This window comes from Erythrolamprus reginae, chromosome 2 (genome assembly GCF_031021105.1).
Source record: "Erythrolamprus reginae isolate rEryReg1 chromosome 2, rEryReg1.hap1, whole genome shotgun sequence".
Lineage (NCBI taxonomy): Eukaryota > Metazoa > Chordata > Lepidosauria > Squamata > Dipsadidae > Erythrolamprus > Erythrolamprus reginae.
Genome location: NC_091951.1, coordinates 252,556,842 through 252,575,683, shown reverse-complemented (window position 1 = coordinate 252,575,683; position 18,842 = coordinate 252,556,842). Strand labels below are relative to the sequence as shown.

Genomic DNA, 18,842 nt, shown 5'->3' with positions numbered 1-18,842 from the left:
CGGCCAGCAGGGAGGTGACACGGAGCTGGGCCCAGGAGATTACCAACGCTTCCTTGGGGAGGGGAGTTTTTCCATCACTCTATAAAGAAGCGCTTGTGCGCCCCCTCCTCAAGAAGCCCTCCCTGGACCCAGCTGTGCTTAATAACTACCGTCCAGTCTCCAACCTTCCCTTTATGGGGAAGGTTGTTGAGAAGGTGGTGGCACTCCAGCTCCAGCGGTCCTTGGAAGAAGCCGATTATCTAGGTCCCCGGCAGTCGGGTTTCAGGCCCGGTTACAGCACGGAAACCGCTTTGGTCGCGTTGATGGATGATCTCTGGCGGGCCCGGGACAGGGGTTTGTCCTCTGTCCTGGTGCTCCTTGACCTCTCAGCGGCTTTCGATACCATCGACCATGGTATCCTTCTGCACCGGCTGGAGGGGTTGGGAGTGGGAGGCACTGTTCTTCAGTGGTTCTCCTCCTACCTCTCTGGCCGGTCGCAGTCGGTGTTAGTGGGGGGACAGAGGTCGGCTCCTAGGTCTCTCCCTTGTGGGGTGCCTCAGGGGTCGGTCCTCTCCCCCCTGCTATTTAACATCTACATGAAACCGCTGGGCGAGATCATCCAAGGACATGGGGTGAGGTATCATCAATATGCGGATGATACCCAGCTTTACATCTCCACCCCATGCCCAGTCAACGAAGCGGTGGAAGTGATGTGCCGGTGCCTGGAGGCTGTTGGGGCCTGGATGGGTGTCAACAGACTCAAGCTCAACCCGGATAAGACGGAGTGGCTGTGGGTTCTGCCTCCCAAGGACAACTCCATCTGTCCGTCCATTACCCTGGGGGGGGAATTATTGACCCCCTCAGAGAGGGTCCGCAACTTGGGCGTCCTCCTCGATCCACAGCTCACATTAGAACAACATCTCTCAGCTGTGGCGAGGGGGGCGTTTGCCCAGGTTCGCCTGGTGCACCAGTTGCGGCCCTATCTGGACCGGGACTCATTGCTCACAGTCACTCATGCCCTCATCACCTCGAGGTTCGACTACTGTAATGCTCTCTACATGGGGCTACCTTTGAAAAGTGTTCGGAAACTTCAGATCGTGCAAAATGCAGCTGCGAGAGCAGTCATGGGCTTACCTAGGTATGCCCATGTTTCTCCATCACTCCGCAGTCTGCATTGGTTGCCGATCAGTTTCCGGTCACAATTCAAAGTGTTGGTTATGACCTTTAAAGCCCTTCATGGCACTGGACCAGAATATCTCCGAGACCGCCTCCTGCCGCACGAATCCCAGCGACCAATTAGGTCCCACAGAGTGGGCCTTCTCCGGGTCCCGTCAACTAAGCAATGTCGGTTGGCGGGCCCCAGGGGAAGAGCCTTCTCTGTGGCGGCACCGGCCCTCTGGAACCAACTCCCCCCAGAGATTAGAACTGCCCCTACTCTTCCTGCCTTCCGTAAACTTCTTAAAACCCACCTTTGCCGTCAGGCATGGGGGAATTGAAACATCTCCCCTTGGGCACGTTTAATTTTTATATGGTATGCTTGTGTGTGTGTCTGTTAGTATATGGGGTTTTTAAATCTTTAAAATTTTAAATTGTTTGATTACTTATGATTTGTTTTTACATGTTGTGAGCCGCCCCGAGTCTTCGGAGAGGGGCGGCATACAAATCCAAGTAATAAATAATAATAAATAAATAATAAATGAAAAAATTAATGAATTATCAATTGAAAATATGATAATAATAGGGGACTTCAATGCAATTGCAGATGACCAAATGGATTATACTGGGAAGAGAAAAGAAAAGAAAAAAAAGGTAATTTTACCTGGGACGTTCTGGAAAATGAGTACGGAACTATCATTAAAAGATGTAAGGTGAGAACAACACCTAAAAGACAACCAATATACAGTAATACCTCATCTTACGAACTTAATTGGTTCCAGGACGAGGTTCGTAAGGTGAAAAGTTCGTAAGATGAAACAATGTTTCCCATAGGAATCAATGGAAAAGCCAATAATGCGTGCAAGCCGATTAGGAAAATCCAAAACTTTAAGGCTTAAAAAAAAAAAGCTGCCGGCAGACGAAGCTGAGGCGAACGGAGTGGGGGGAGGGAAACCCATGGATTTCCAGAGGGGAGAATGGGGCAGGACAGGGTGGGGAAAAACGGGGGAAACCCATGGAGATGCAGAGGAGAGAATGGTGCAAGACAGGGTGGAGAAAAATGGAGGAAACCCATGGAGATCCAGAGGGGAGAATGGGGCAGGACAGAGTGGAGAAAAACGGGAGGAACTCATGGAGATCCAGAGGGGAGAATGGGGCAGGACAGGGTGGAGTAAAATGGGGGAAACCCATGGAGATCCAGAGGGGAGAATGGGGCAGGACAGAGTGGAGAAAAATGGGGGAAACCCATGGAGATCCAGAGGGGAGAATGGGGAAGGACAGAGTGGAGAAAAACGGAGGAAACCCATGGAGATCCAGAGGGGAGAATGGGGCAGGACAGGGTGGAGAAAAATGGAGGAAACCCATGGAGATCCAGAGGGGAGAATGGGGCAGGACAGGGTGGGGAAAAACGGGGGAAACCCATGGAGATCCAGAGGGGAGAATGGGGCAGGACAGGGTGGGAAAAACGGGAGGAACTCAAGTCTGGAGGTGGGGCATCCCAGCGGCTAGCGGCAGGTTCGTAAGGTGAAAAGTGTTTGTAAGAAGAGGCAAAAAAATTCCGAACCCTGGGTTCGTATCTTGAAAAGTTCGTATGACGAGGGGTTCGTATCATGTGGTACCACTGTACTTTTTACTCTAACCCACACAAGACTTGGTCTAGAATTGATATGGCCTGGGCCCCTGCCCATATAACGGAACAAATTAGTAAAATAGAAATAGAGACAAATACTTGGGCAGATCACAACCCCTTATCCATATATTGGAAAGGTAAAAGGAAAATAAAAAATTGGACAATGAATAGAACTATAATAAAAGACCCAGAGTACAAAAAATGGATAGAAAATTTTATTAACAATTATACGAAAGAAGAAATAAGTGAGGATTTAATTTTCAAATATTTGGAAAAAATAGAGTTACCAGCATTAACTGAAACACAACAGCAAAGACTAAACAAACCTATTACAGACATAGAATTAAAACAATCTATAAAGAAACAAAATAATAATAAAGCGACTGGCCCAGATTCAATACCAGCCGAATTTTATAAATTGGACACAGAAATACTTTTCTCAAATATGCTTGAGACATATAATCAAATATTGATAGAAGGTAAATTACCAAAAACATCGTCAGAAACTTTAATAACTTTAATACATAAAGCTGACACGGAAAAAGCAAAAATTTAAAATTATAGACCTATCTCACTATTAAACGTAGATTATAAAATTTTTATATCAATATTTGCTAATAGACTTAAAAGTATTATAAATAATATGATACATAGTGATCAAAATGGATTTTTACCAGGAAGACAAATCAAAAATAATTTAAGAATAATAGTAAATACATTAGAATATTATGAGCAACATCCAGAAAAGCAAATGGTGCTTATATTTTTGGATGTGAAAAAGGCATTGGATAATGTAGATTGGAACTTTATGAAAGTACAACTAAAGAAGATAGAGGTAGGAACAAAGTTTTTTAATATAATAGACACTATATATACAGAACAAACAGCTAAAATTATAATAAATGGTGAACAGACCAAAAAAGTAGATATACAACGAAGAGTAAGACAAAGTTCTCCAATATCGCCACTATTATTTATTTTAACATTAGAGGCATTGTTGATTAAAATAAGAGCAGATAAGGAAATATTTTAAATTTAATAAATTTAATTTAAATTTAATATGGGAAAGTCGCAGGATTTATTTATCTTGGTAGATTTCATCCACTTTCTTGCCCAAATGGTTTATATTAGCCATCCTTCCATGCACCCTGGTTCGATAAATGCACGTGTACTCTGGATTTCCCCAGTTGCTCTCCACCTTGATTTTTACATACTGGAACGCCTTCTCTTGTTCATTCTGAAATGTAGATGAGGGAAAAGAACAATCATAATAAAAAGCAACCGAGATGAAATCATCCTCTTGAATGGCTCTATCGGTTTAATAGAAGAGTGCAAAGCCTATACTGTATATCTATATACAAGAGCCGGGGTGGTGCAGCAGGTAGAATGCCGTACTGCAGGCCACTGAAGCTGACTGTAGATCTGTAGGTCAGCGGTTCAAATCTCATCACCGACTCAAGGTTGACTCAGGCTTCCATCCTTCCAAGGTGGGTAAAAGGAGGACCTGGATTATGGGGGCAATATGCTGGCTCTGTTAAAAAGTGCTATTGCTAACATGTTGTAAGCTGCCCTGAGTCTAAGGAGAAGGGCGGCATAAAAATCAAATAAATAAATAAAATAAATCTGTAGACCTGTTTCCCAAATGCTGATATAACAGCTTTGGGATTGTTATTCATCAGAAAGAAGATTTGTGGTGGGGGTTTTTTGTTTTGCTATGTCCCATTGGCTCCCATCAATATATATAGTCCTCAACATATGACCCCAATTGAGCTCAAAATTTATGTTGCTGAGTGAGAACTTTGCTAAGTGAGTTTTGCCCCATTTTACGACTTTTCTTGCCACATTTGTTTAATTAGAAACACATTGTTACTTAACAAATTGTTACGTGAATCTGGTTTCCCCATTGACTTTGCTTGTCAGAAGGTTGCAAAAGTTAATCACATGGACCCCGAGACACTGCAGCTGTCCAAAATGTGAGTCAGGTGTCAAGTGTACAAATAGGGGTGCTGCAATGGTTACACGTGTGAAAAAATGGTCATAAATCACTTTCTTCAATGCTACTGAAACTTTGAACAGCCATTAAGTCAACTGTTGTAAGTCGGGGACTATCTGTATAGTGCCACAGATTATAACTATATTTCCTCAGGAGGAGCTCTGGTTTTCCAGCTCTGGCCTAATCCACTCCTTAAAGTACTGAATTAAAAGTTGTCTGATTTTTAGTAGATGGGGCAGAAATTGGAGAGATTCTTTCAAAACAACTCCCTCTGACACAGCCCCTTCGGTTTTACTCTATCCTACTTTAGTTTTATCTCTACCCCACTTCTCCCATTTCTAGTTTACCTTCAGTTGGAATGTCTGAATTAATTCCTTCTCATTATCATACTTGAATGTTCCCAGCAGGATCTCCTCTTTTGTTTCATCATTTAGCCCCTAAAATTAAAAGGAGGGAATCAGTGTAGAAGAGTTGAATGCTGCAGCAGCCCTGAAAGACAACCTGGAAGCAGTTCTTGGCCAAGAAAGTCAGGTCAATGCAGAAACCAAAAAAACAAAACAAAATGGAATTTTGAGTCTTGACAAGCAGGCAATCTTTCAATGGTGAGCGGAATTATTTTATATGAAACAGGCAGAGAGCTATGGAGAGTGGTGTGATTTTTCACCCTGGTTATTGCCAGATTGTTTTTAACATGTTTATTTTATTGATTGATTGATTGATTGATTTTGTCCACTACACAATGAGGGTTTTAGTGGGTATACACATAGTAAAATACATGATGTAGGTTATATAGAGGATATACTCATAGTAAAATATATCTAAGAAAGAGTAGAAGAGAAGATATAGGAATGTTAAGATGCCTATGTTAGGGCTTATGTCAGAAAGCTATGCTGCTAATTTTCAGCAACTCTGGTGTACTGATCTGGACTCTGACTTTCCCTGGAAGTAGCAGGCAAAGGTTTTGTCCATTGCATCCTCCTCCTCCCATATATTGTATTCCAAATCACTATCCTGTACAGGGGTTGTAGTGAAGGCAGGAAATGTCCCAGATTATGGGACCTTATGGAAGTATCCTATGGAGTAGGGAAAGGGACAGTCTTTAAATGAATTCATATGGGAAGCAGCAAAGAAATTGTTAGTCATTTTCTGAATTAAAGACACCAGGGAAGGTGAGGCCATGTCGTTGGATAAGAGAAATTAATAGACTACTTAGAGTGGAAGCTGATAGAGTTGGGCAGATATAATTGCTTGTCTTAGAATTCTACAGGGGGAATGGCCATTTAGCTCATTACTCCAAATATTGCTAGTTTATCCAGCCTCTACTGATAGGTTGCCAGTCCAGAGAACCTGGCAGTGTATTATGTACCAATCCCTTCAAAAGGAGCTTTTTGAAGGTAGCAATAGCTTGCATATCACAAATTAAGGTATTAATTAATATTTTTCTTAAATTTGTATCTTACTTTTATTTGTTACAATTTAAGATCTGTACACAATAATGGGCTGTGGCCCCCATAGGAGGGGGACACAGTGGGAGTTGTAAGTTCATGCACTATTTATAGAATACTTAATAATTTTTTTATTGTCCTTCCTTCTCTAGTACCTTACTATGATCCTTAATTGCTTTTAAAATAGTAAATAATTAAATAGTATGTTTCACCCATAAACACTTTAATCATTTTAATCATTATCTAGATCTTAACTTTTATAGCAATTAAAGAAAATTGAGCTACTTGCTTAATCTGTTATCATACTGAACCTTATGGGTTTAGTACAAAACCTTAAAATGTTACTGTGCTCCTCAACAAATAATGCTGTCTATCATTTGTCCTTTTGGTGGCTATTCAAATAACGTGACTTAATCATAGAAACATAGAAACATAGAAGTCTGACGGCAGAAAAAGACCTCATGGTCCATCTAATCTGCCCTTATACTATTTTCTGTATTTTATCTTAGGATGGATATATGTTTATCCCAGGCATGTTTAAATTCAGTTACTGTGGATTTATCTACCACGTCTGCTGGAAGTTTGTTCCAAGGATCTACTACTCTTTCAGTAAAATAATATTTTCTCATGTTGCTTTTGATCTTTCCCCCAACTAACTTCAGATTGTGTCCCCTTGTGCTTGTTTTCACATTCCTATTAAAAACACTTCCCTCCTGAACCTTATTTAACCCTTTAATATATTTAAATGTTTCGATCATGTCCCCCCTTTTCCTTCTGTCCTCCAGACTATACAGATTGAGTTCATTAAGTCTTTCCTGATACGTTTTATGCTTAAGACCTTCCACCATTCTTGTAGCCCGTCTTTGGACCCGTTCAATTTTGTCAATATCTTTTTGTAGGTGAGGTCTCCAGAACTGAACACAGTATTCCAAATGTGGTCTCACCAGCATTCTATATAGCGGGATCATAATCTCCCTCTTCCTTCCCAAATCAACTGAAAAAGAGTTGTCAAGCCACTACCACCCAGTCACATGACCTTTAAGCCACCCCAGTGACCTTTAAGCCACCCCAGTGACCTTTAAGCCACCCCAGTCACATGATTGTCAAACCACTCCCACCTGGTCACATGGCAGGCAAGCCACACCCACAAAATAAACCATGCCCACAGTGTGGCAGTAAACATTTTGGCAGCTCATTGCTATATGTTCATAATGCTCCCACCTCCCATTTTTCCCCAAGAACTTTGAGAGATGAATTGGTCTGAGGGAGAATGACTGGCCTAAACTCTGCTGGCTTTTATACTAAAGGGAGAAATAGAACTCGGAGCACTGATTTCTAATCCTTCATCTTAACCTCGATACCAGAATGGCTCCATATCCTATTTCAGCTCAATATCAAGGGCATAGTAGCCTTGGTGCTTCCTAAATTGCAGTTCTTTTAATGAACCTTAGAGGAAAGATATAAGATAAGTTAAAACAGTATTGTACTTACATAAACCAAAAAATCTTTTAAGGCACTTGTGATTCCTTCCGAAAAAGCTATTGCTTTAGAGATGTGCTGAACTGTAACGGCTGTCAGTCGGACTTTTTCAGGCAGCTTAATTACGACTTGGCCTTCAGATCCTGAGAATGCCCAGCAGTTTCCAGGGTAAACATCCGGCTACAAACAGGAGACCATTCACATAAATAAAATGCTCAAAATTGGAATCACTCTATAATATGTAAATAGATACATTGCTTTGGGGTTAAAATGGTTTATACAAGAAACACACCCAATTTGGTGGTGGGGTATGTATGCTTGTCGGGTGGTGGGCACTTTTCACTATACACTTGTTTTATGTTGTGGGTATCTTAAAATTGTTAAAAATCAATTAAAAAAAATTAATTCAGGTCCTGCAGATTGATTTGATGTGTGAGTACAATAATTACTGGGGTTTCTCCAGGAGTAGGGTGAACTTTATTGTGAATGTGTGACAAAATTGCTTCTGACCTCTAATCTGTGTTTTCTCTGGCTTATTAAGAGGTCAGATACACCAGCAAAGTAAACTATTAGTGGGTAAATAGAGTTTTGTTATTAAACCAGAATAATATCCCAACTAGTGTAAATTTTCCAATCATTTGCAACCAGGAAAATGTCATTCTTCCCTCATTCCTCAGTTGTAAATGAGGCATTCCCTCTTTCTCATTCTCTTTCTGTCTATCTGCCATTTTAATCTCATTCAGGGGAGTAGTGAAGAGGATGGGCAAGAAAGGACCAGGATCTCCAACATTTTAATTTTTATCCCTCTAGAAATGAAGGGAATGGATGACGAACTGGGAAAAAGGATTACATAAAGTGAGGAGAGTACAAGGTGAAAAGAACAGAGAAAGGGGATGGATGAGATTAAAGAAATATTCCCAGAAGGTTGGCAGATTTATTTTATTTTTTAAATGTATGTGTTTGTTTATCAAAACGTGTAAATAATAGCAGGTATTGATATAAACACAAACATAAGTAATGTAGGTACAGGCAAATAGGACAATAAGGCAGGGATGGTAGGCACAATAGTTTGCTTATGCATACTCCTTACTAATAAACTTACTGTGTGTGTGTGTGTGTATTGCTCAAAAAAAATAAAGGGAACACTCAAATAACACATCCTAGATCTGAATGAATGAAATATTTTCTTCCATTCTGAAGCCCAATAATGAAGACTTCTATAGAAATGGGAGAGAATTCTCCTTTTGCTTTCCAACGTCCAGAAAGCATAAATAAGGAGAAACAGTCTACACTATAGCAATAGCAATAGTACTTAGATTTATATACCATTCTTTACAGCACTCTCTGAGATGTTTATAACATTAGCAGCCCCCAATTTTACTGACTTCAGAAAGAAGGAAAACTGAATCAACTTTAAACTGGTCAGGATTGAATTTCTGGCAGTGAGCAGTTACCCTGCAATCCTGCATTCTAACTACTGCGTCATCACAGCTTTTGCCATCATTTAAAATCTTCTTAAATACAGCAACTCAGAACTTCACAAACTATTCCAGATATACATTCAGAAACAACATACAAAGGAGAAGATTTTGTTCTTCTCTGGAATATTCTGTTTTTGAGCTGGAGAGTTTTGTGCATCCCTCCCCAGGGTTGGGCTACTGCCCGGATGGGAGGGGACGCAGTGGAGTAGCGAAATTGGAACTCCACCCTAGAGCGCCCAATTTTCACTGAAAGATGTTGAAAGAAAATGTAGCAGGTCCTGCATAAACCACGCCCACAGTGTGGTAGTAAAAAATTTGGTAGTCCTTCACCCTCCCTCTCCCTGCTCTAAACCAACCGAAATCATATTATTGTAACTTCTGAACTCTGCCTTAGTTTAATGCAATTAAAAGCAACAGTTAGATTTTCAAGTCAGAACAAAATAGGACCTGAAGAACTGCAGAAAAAGTTTGCAGAGCCATTCACAAATATGTGCATCCTTTAATTTTAAGGAAAGCACTGAGCTTTCCTTAAAATTAAATGAAGTCAGATTTTACCAACATTTCGATCTGGAATACAAGATCTCTAGGAAATCCAAGGGCTATGGTGTAGGCTAGATTGAGAAGTTAAAGAAAACATCCAGAAGAAAATAATGACATGTATATAGTTATGAGATAGAAACTGGACTCGGGGCAGTACTATTTTTCTAGCTGAGAAATTGTACTATTCTTCTGAATTAACTAATAGCAATCATAGAAATACTGCACCTGTAAAATAGTTTCAGGAGGGTTGGCTGAAGCGATAAATGGAAACCAAGAGTTTTCCTGGTGCAAAAAATCGAAAGACTTAGATGTCCTGTCTTTATCAATCGTGGCTCCTAGATAGACAGACAGATGATTATGTAACCTCAAGTTGTTTTCTATTTCTAATGAACATTTTGATGTATTTTCTTGTGACAGATGTTTTTTAAAGTCTAGAATTAGTAGAGTAAAATATAAAGAGATTTCTTATCAGAAATTACATTCATTCACATGTAATTTCCCAATATTAGTTCCTGCGTAGTCTCCATGTAGATAGATGATACTTTTATAAAGGCTAGAATAAGTACAGAATAAAATATAAAGAAACATTTCATCAGAAATTAAATTCACTCATATATACTGTAATTATTCATTAATAATTCATCTTTTGTAGAGTTTATTGAAGAAAGAGAAAAATCTGTCAGATATGATTTCAAATCACTTTTCAAGTCGCAGTTTATGCAAAGACACTCCTGGCTGTGAGTTGCAAACCCAAAGCCACTCCATCTTTCAGGACATTACCTACTGACTTTTGAGCCCAGTCAGCCTTCTGTATATCGTCTTCAAAAATCTTCTTAAAAGCCAAATTGACCATATCAATAATTTCCTGCCAAGGAGAAGAAAAATGCATCAGAGAAATGGTTTATACAAATATCAGTTACATACGTTAGACATCATAAGTTATGAATAGAACCATAGACTTAATTCCAACTGTTAGCAACAGATACACAAATATGGACAATAAAGCATCATGTCAAAAAAGTCAAAATTTGCCAATTTGGCAAATGGTTTGTTTCTCAAGTTTGCTGAGTAAAGACAGGAAATAAATGTGCCCAAATGAATAGCCCATAAAGGAATATTAACTGGTATCTAATAATATTTTTCTATCAGATTTTAGCTAAGGAGGAATGGTTGCTGGTGCTTAAAACAGTGTGTACCACGATTCTTTTAGATAGCATTAAGATGTTTTCATATGTCATTTAAGTACGTGAAAACATGATGCCTATGAAGCATACACTATAGCCAGCCCTGGGACACAGGCATTTGGGGGCTAATGTCAAAAGACAAAAATGTATATCAGTGCAGAAATCTATATGCAATGCTCATGCTTTTTAGACATAAAGGCTGGAACTTCTGTGGAGAAGAAAAGTATGTAGAAAGGAGAGGTGATTCAATAATTCTTAGAGTCATCAATCAATCCAGACAGACTATCTCATGTAGCAGGTTGGAGATGTACAAATATCCTTTAAACTTTTGGTAAAGGGTAATCCCATAATTTACTATTTTATTTAATTTCTATACCACTCAACTCTCCAAAAGGAGTAATTGTTTTGTCTTCACCATAAAGACACCTGAGCTATGGTGGTGAATCTATAGCATCATGCGAGAGGTGGCATGCAGAGCCCTCTCTGTGGGCATGTGTGTCATCGCCCCAGCCTAGCTCCATCGCATTTGTTTGTCGGTTTCATTTTCAGGGAAACAAAAGTTTGTGGGACTAAAAAAAAAATTCACTCAATCAATTCCAACTTTGTGAGATCTTTTCCTTTCATGAGAAGTTGGAATTGATTGAGTGAATTTTTTTTTTAGTCCCACAATTTCATTCCCTGAAAATGAAACTGATGAAGAAATGTGATGGAGCTAGGCTGGAGTGATGACGCATGTGCCCACAGAGAGGGCTCTTCATGCCACCTCTCGCATGATGCTGTAGATTCACCACCATAGGTCTAGGATTGTCCAAACTATGCCACTGGTTGATTGTTCTCCCTGTTGGGAAATTTCTCCTTGGTTCTTGGTTGCTTTTTCCCTTGATTAGTTTCCATCCATTGTTTCTTGTCTTGCCTTCAGGTGCTTTGGAAAACAGGTTGATGCTCTCTGCTCTCTGCAGTCCTTCAAATATTGGAACACTGCTTTCGTGTCATCCCTAATCCTTCTTTTCATTAGAGTAGATATACCCAATTAGCATCATCCTTGTTTCTCAACATTTTGTTGATATTGTGGCGACCAAAACTGGATGCAACATGGAATACTAGTGCCCAGTATGAAATTATAATTTACCCTTTTGCAGCAGGAAAGAAACCCTCACTGTGGTTCAATGTTTTCCCTACTGTATTTTTTAAGTATATTTGGTACGAGAGAGGCTGGGCATGAGAACAACTAAGAGACTTCAGTTTTGTAAAAGGGGAAAAAAATGACATTCTATGGTAGCTAATAGATGTGCAAAAGAAAATGATAATCTGGAAAGATCGAAACCAGAGAATTTCTGAGATTAGTTGCAGCTTCCTACTTTCTCCTCTCCTGGTAAGTCACTTTCCTGAAGGATTTGCTTGGTGGACTGCAGGCGGCCTTTATGGAGGTTGCTGATCTCAGACTGTATTTGATCCATTTCATTCTTAAGGTCCTGAATTTCATGGAATTGATCTTCCAGCAGACGTTGTGATTTCCTTGTAATAAAGGAGGGGAAATGGGTGTCAGGATTATATGCAAAACTCTGAAAAACTGTTAAATGGCAAAACAAAAGGATACAAACCCGTTCTATTGTTGCTTCCGTCTAGTGTTGCCTGGATTTTTGCTGTAGACTAGTGTGATGCAGCTGGTCCTTGACTTACAACCATTCATTTAATAAGTCTGAAATTACAGTGGCACTGAAAAAAGTGATTTCCGACCACTTTTCACATTTAGGACTGTTGCTGCCTCCCCATGGTCACATGACAAAGATTCAGATGCTTGGCAACTGATTCATATTTATGACTGTTGCAGAGTCCCAGTGTTGTGATCATCTTTTTGCAACCTTTTTACAGACAAAGTCAATTAGGGAATCCAGATTCATTTAATAACCATGCTATTAAGTTAACAAAGGCAGAGTTTCACTTAACCAGTGTAGCAAGATAGTGGTAAACAGGTGCAAAATTCAGTTAACAAATGTCTCATTTAGCAACAAAAACATTTGGGCTCAATTGTGGTCGTAAGTTGAGGACTTACGACCACAAAGTTGGCCATAGTGGGCGTGGTCAGCTCAACATCACATGTACCAGTGGCACCTGTGGAGGCCCTGGAGGCTCCATTTTTTTGCTGTGACGGCCTCCTGCAAAACTCGGCCACCGCATGTGGCCCACCCAAGCACTGTTTTGGCCAGCAGAGGCACCAAGAAGCCAATCTTTACTGTTTACAGGGCAGTCCCACAGGTTACATCTAAGCCTCCCTCAGGCCGGATGCGGCCCATGGGCCTTGGGTTTGACAGTCCTGCCGTAAATATACATAGTCAGGAATGAATCTTTTTGCATTCAGGGGAACTTACTTCCACAGAAAGGTGGATAGAATTGCAGCTGAAATATTTTCTCCTTGGGTGTGAAAGAATGTTGCACTGTAGTCTCTAACCAAAAGCAAATGCATACTTATCCAGAGAAGACTTCCAATGTGTTTTCAGTCTTAGGATTGCCTCCAAAGGGATTGGTGTAGGCCAGGAATAGGCAAAGTTGGCTCTTCTATGACATGTGGACTTCAACTCCCAAGAATTCCTGAGCTAGCATGATTGGCTCAGGCATTCTGGGAGTTGAAGTCCACAAGTCATAGAAGAGCCAATTTTGCCTACCCCTGATGTAGGCCAAGGATGGGATTGGACAACCTATCTTACTTTTGAAGAAGGAGAGGCCTCTTTCCAATGTTTTGGTTTATTGGGTGACGATTTCCAGATTTTTTTTTTTAAAAAAAAGCTTGTGTGCATTCTTGTTTTTAACTATTGCATTTTGTAAATTTCCCAGTGTCATGAGATAGATTTAAGCAGTTTATACATTTAATTAATGAGTAAAGTCTTTTTCTTTAAGATATTTTGGAGGGGTGTATAATAGCCTTACCAGAGATTGTTCAGCTCAGTTTCATACACTTTTGCTAGTTCCTGTGGGAAGGAAAAAAACATATATGATTCAACTTTTATATGAACAATTTGTACCGTGGACCTCAATCATAGTTAACTGTAGTTAATTTATGACCATTTTAAAAAATATATATTTTATATATATTTATGCTTCTTGACTTAAATTCAATTCCATACCTACCCAGCCAGAATTATGCAGTAAATTATAATCTTATCATTTAGTGATTGCCTCAGATAGTGAGAATTTACCATTACATAGATGATGAAAAACTAACTTTGGAATCAATAACCACATTTATCTTTACAACATCATTTGGTTACCTATCCACATTGCCTTGTGCTTATCCCATACCCTCTGGTAGAGCCAATACATTTTAATTTATGTTTGCTTGTTTGTATCCTACTTTCCATTATATATATATATATATATATATATGTATGTATGTATGTATGTATGTATGTATGTATGTATGTATGTATGTTCGTTCGTTCGTTCGTTCGTTCATTCATTCATTCATTTATTTATTTATTTACAAAATATCCCAACATAACTTCTTCCTCTTATTTTTCCCAAAAATAACAAGTGAGTTAAGGTGAGTGTGTGTGACTTGGCCAAGATCACACAGCTAACTTTCAAGGTTAAGGCAGGACTAGAACTCAGTGTCTCCTGGTTTCTAAGCCAGCATTTTAATTGCTATATCAAACCCAAGCAAGCTGTCACTTCCTGAGCTGCTTGTTTGTGTAGCAGTGGTTATTCCAAAACTGCTGAGAACAACTTAACAGGCTCAGTTGTGTAACGTTAATTAGTTGATTACAGCCTGGTAGCAGCTGCTGCCTGGAATTGACAAAATCCTAGTCACTTTCACCCCTGAAGGCATTTGCCTCCTAAGAAGCTGCAGCTACACTCCTTTCAGTGCATATTCCCCATCATGTACCTGTTCACTCTCTTTCCAGTGAATGTAAATGCAAACACCATTCCCATTCTTTCTAATTATCCCAGTGCCAGGGTAAGCATTTCAAACGATGGGGAGTAGGGGAAAAGGGGCATATGATTTGGCCTATTCTCCAGGTTCTTCATAAACTGAGTTCTCCCTAAACCTTCCACACTGCTTGGAGCCCCTCCCTTATGATACCAGGTTGCAACGCCTTGGTCCCTTCAGCCTTGAAAGACGGCGTTTAAGGGGTGACTTGATCGAAGTGTATAAAATCTTGCATGGGATAGAAAAGATGGATAGAGAATTTTTTTTTCTCTATCACACAATACTAGGGCAAGGGGGCACTCCTTAAAGCACATAGGTAAGAAAGTGAGGACAAATTAAGGGAAATATTTCTTCACCCAGAGGGTCGTTGGTTTATGGAATTCAGCTGTCAGCCTTGATAGCTTCAAGGCAGGATTAGACAGATTCATGGATGCCAAGTGTATCGGTGGTTATTGAAATGGATGTCCATGTGCCGCCTCTATGTTGGTTGAGGCAGGCAGGATTCCCTTGGGTACCATTTTTTGGGGGTCAAGGGAAAGGGAGGGGTTTGCCTTCTCCTTCTGCTCAAGATCCCCATGTACAATTAGGGGGCCAATGTGTAACACAGAATGCTGGACTCGATGGGCTTTGGCCTGATTCAGCATGGCTCTTCTTATGTTCTTATGCTTGGGCTCATTGTTTGTGGTTATATCCTAATGCTGTAAAGCAGGGATGTCAAACTCATGTTGTCATGTTGTTATTATGTGATGCATTGTGACTTTTCCCCCCCTTCGCTAAACCGGGGTGTGGGGGTGGCCAGTGTGTGATGCAACTGTGCCATGATTGTGACACCCCTGCTTCAAAGCAAGGGAAAGCTGAAGTAAAATAATAAGCAGAATTGTGGCCATGTGATTTTTTGCTTAGTGACAGCTTTGCTGAACAACGGACTTGTAGTTTGTCAATTGCAGTCACTAAACAAGGAGTACCTATTTTTGGAGAATGCAAAAGTAGAGGAGCCAAGTTTGCTACTTGAGCCATTCTTTTATATTTAAAAAATAAAATCCAGATTTTAACTGTCACTTCCATGATGACAGATTATACACAAATTCACTTGCTGTTTTCCAGATACAACATTTCTGGTAGCCTCAAAACCCAAGAAAACAAATGTGAACAGCATCTTTGATGGCCTCTTATTATCGAGCAAGGGCTTGTTTCCATTGAGAATTGTTACTGAAGAAAGGATCTTTGTGTGTGGCAGCCTTTTTGTCTTGAGACCAAATTCTCTGTGAGTTCCCCAATCTGGCCCCAAACTATTTCGATGACTTCCTTTTCTGTCCCTTACATGTAATGGTGTTTACCTTGGATGACAGCCCATCGGATAATTTCAGGTATTCACAAACACTGTAAACGGTGCCTGTAAGAAACAAACAAAACCTGAAGGAGCATTTAAAATCTCACTTTTTTCTACCGATACCTACCATTCAAACAGCCTTCATTTACTTCAACCACCTACCCAAATTGTCTCTTACAGAAGCTCTTTCAGTAGTGAAAGAAAAATCTGTATCTGAGAAAAAGTTGAACGGTCATAGGATATACAATAACATGCCCTTGTTTGCAGGTTGTATACTTCCGCTGTGCAGTTCCATACACATTCGTCATGCAAGAATCTGCAGTTGGATCCTGGTTCAGAGGAGCAGGAGTTGGAGCTGGGACTGTCCAACAGGGAAGACATAGTCCTCTATAAATGAGTGGAAAGTCAAGGGGATGAGGATGAGGAACTCCCAAGGCCGTCTGGCACTAAGAGTAGGGGTGGGGGGGGCAACCGGATGGGGATCCTCCTGCAGGAGCAGAGCAGCTGCAGAGGACCAACAGAGATGGTAGCCTCTCAGTGGTGGGCTGCTACCTGTACGCCTCGGAGCTCCATTCCGCTAGATTGCGCAATTTGCGTGCAACCACTCTTATGCCATCTTCAATATTCTGGTGATTGGCGCCATCTTTTTTTTAAAAAATTGTCTTTTTTGCTTCCTGCACATTCGCAGAAGCAAAATCCTGCGAGGGGATGCTCAGGTGAGTGAAATGTGATTGATTTTTTGCTTCTCCACATGCGTGGAAGCAAAAAATCACCGAAATTGCATGCGAGCGAGCGTCCCCTCAGGAGATTTCAGCAAGTTTTTGTTTCATGCGCAAAAGCAAAATCACATGTGAGAACGGATGGACAGGCGCACATCCATGACCACCCGAATGAGTAGGATGCCCGTGCAGCGCACCGGTATGCAGGTAAGTGGAACCCGCCACTGCTCTAGACTGCCTCTGACAAGGAACGGATGAGGAGAGCAGAGTGGAGAGGGGCACAGAGGAGATCAGCGAGGTTGCTTACAAGGAAGCAGCCCCGTCCTTCCTCAGAAGGAAAGCTGGGGAAGGTTGATTGAATCAGATGCTTGAGAAGGTGTGTCTGTCGGGAACACTTGCTTGTTTTGATGTGCTTCTTCCCAGCTTCGCTGGATCCTGTTCCTTGAATTTTGGGCTTGGTCTCAGCTCTCAGACTTCAGACTCTTGGACTATTATTTGGTTGCTGGAACTCTGGACTTATCTCCAGTGAAGGGCTACCAAACTTTTACTACCACATTGTGGGCGTGGCTTATGCAGGACGCCCTGCATTTTCTTTCAACATCTTTCAATGCAAACTGGGTGCTTTGGGGGTGCATTTTCGCTACCCCACTGCATTCCCCCCCCCCCCACATCCAGGCAGTAGCCCCACCCCTGCTTATCTCCTGCTTATCACCCTCATGGGACTTTGTTTGTAAACTCAGAGTGACAGAAAAGCATTAGTGGGTTGTGATAATGAGCAATAAGGAAACCTTCCTTAACCACTGCCTTGCCCACCTGACGTGAGTTAAAACATGAACTTTTCTGGATAACATCTGGCACATTGGGACTTCTGACACTCAGGTCATCGACACAAGCACTTTTTTGTTCAATCCATGAGAACCTCCTGCTATTCAGATGTGTTTTTTTTCAAATCTCAAGTGGAAGTACTTACCATAAATGGCTAAGGCAGCTATGATGAGCAACATCAAGCATTTCACACAGTTATCCATTTGGCTTCTGTGGAGGAAGGTAGGATCATTAAGGAAAAGTCAATAGACGGGAAAATTCTTAGGATAAAAATGCTAAGGATAAGAATGGGAATTTTGATAATGGCGAAGGCCACTCAAGGGCATTGCTCGTTCTTTTCCCAACCAGAGAGGTTTATTAACAAGTCATTCTGAGGGTTGCTGCTGCTTCATGTTTTTTCTCTCTCCTCTCTTTTCCTTGCTTGATATCTGCCATAAAACAATGCATGGTGTGATGTCATCAAACAGGGTGTTCCCTAACCCCTAGTGCCAATGTTATCACACCATACATTATGGCTATGCTAGATGTTGCATGAGAAAGGGAAGAAACACCTAGGACAAGGGTAGACAAATTTGGCTCTTCTATGACTTGTGAACTTCAGCTCCCAGAATTCCTGAGCCAGTCATGCTAGCTCAGGAATTCTGGGAGTTGAAGTACACATGTCATGGAAGAGCCAACTTTGCCTAGGAAGATGCATCTATTGAGTTCAACCAGTTCAGTTTAAGGTGTTAGCAACATTATTAGGTATCAGATAGGGGCCTTTCCCAAACTGGATATGCAGATATGGAATTGGAAATTGCCTGCATGTAAAACAGGTCAAGCATCAAATTCTAGGCAATGCTCAGGTTATTACATTGCTTGAGATATGGAAAAGCAGAAGTGAGAGTAAAAAACATAGTAGAGTTGATGAAAACCAGCAAGAGGATCAGCAGAAAGACTACTTGTGAAGTAGAGGAAGACAAAACATAAGCTTTCTTCCTGCAAGTAATGGAGGAAAGAGGCAGCTTGAGTCTATGCAAAGGATTCAAGAGGTCCATGGGTGTTTTAACTGGGTTTATTTCAACATGGCCACCTCTTCATAGGATGATTCACTGCGGGACAAGAATTACACTAATATCAAAGAAGTGGTGGAATGGAAGAATGGAAAATTTAATATT

The 18,842-nt window shown here is 40.8% G+C and overlaps 2 protein-coding genes across 2 annotated transcripts in view; one reads left to right on the top strand and one right to left on the bottom strand.

Moving 5' to 3' along the window:
• The window catches only part of LOC139159569 (SUN domain-containing protein 3-like), a 217,948-nt gene that overhangs the window by 25,343 nt on the left and 173,763 nt on the right, over positions 1 to 18,842 (top strand). The window lies entirely within an intron of this gene.
• On the bottom strand, positions 3,444 to 17,888 carry LOC139163257 (SUN domain-containing protein 5-like). The gene is made up of 9 exons (XM_070744210.1): positions 17,831 to 17,888; positions 16,149 to 16,204; positions 13,812 to 13,852; positions 12,245 to 12,401; positions 10,483 to 10,567; positions 9,928 to 10,037; positions 7,694 to 7,861; positions 5,105 to 5,194; positions 3,444 to 4,001 (listed from the first exon to the last, which is right to left on the bottom strand). Exons 1-9 carry the CDS (start codon positions 17,886 to 17,888, stop codon positions 3,843 to 3,845), a joined length of 924 nt encoding a protein of 307 aa, XP_070600311.1. The 3' UTR covers positions 3,444 to 3,842.

What these genes read in the sequence shown, in the direction of transcription:
- LOC139163257 (XM_070744210.1), bottom strand. Translation starts at nt 17,888, where the DNA reads ATGGATAACTGTGTGAAATGCTTGATGTTGCTCATCATAGCTGCCTTA. An exon ending in AGCTGCCTTAGCCATTTATG is followed by an intron (nt 16,205 to 17,830) that starts GTAAGTACTTCC and finishes TGTTTCTTACAG; the next exon opens with GCACCGTTTACAGTGTTTGT. An exon ending in CCGATGGGCTGTCATCCAAG is followed by an intron (nt 13,853 to 16,148) that starts GTAAACACCATT and finishes TCCTTCCCACAG; the next exon opens with GAACTAGCAAAAGTGTATGA.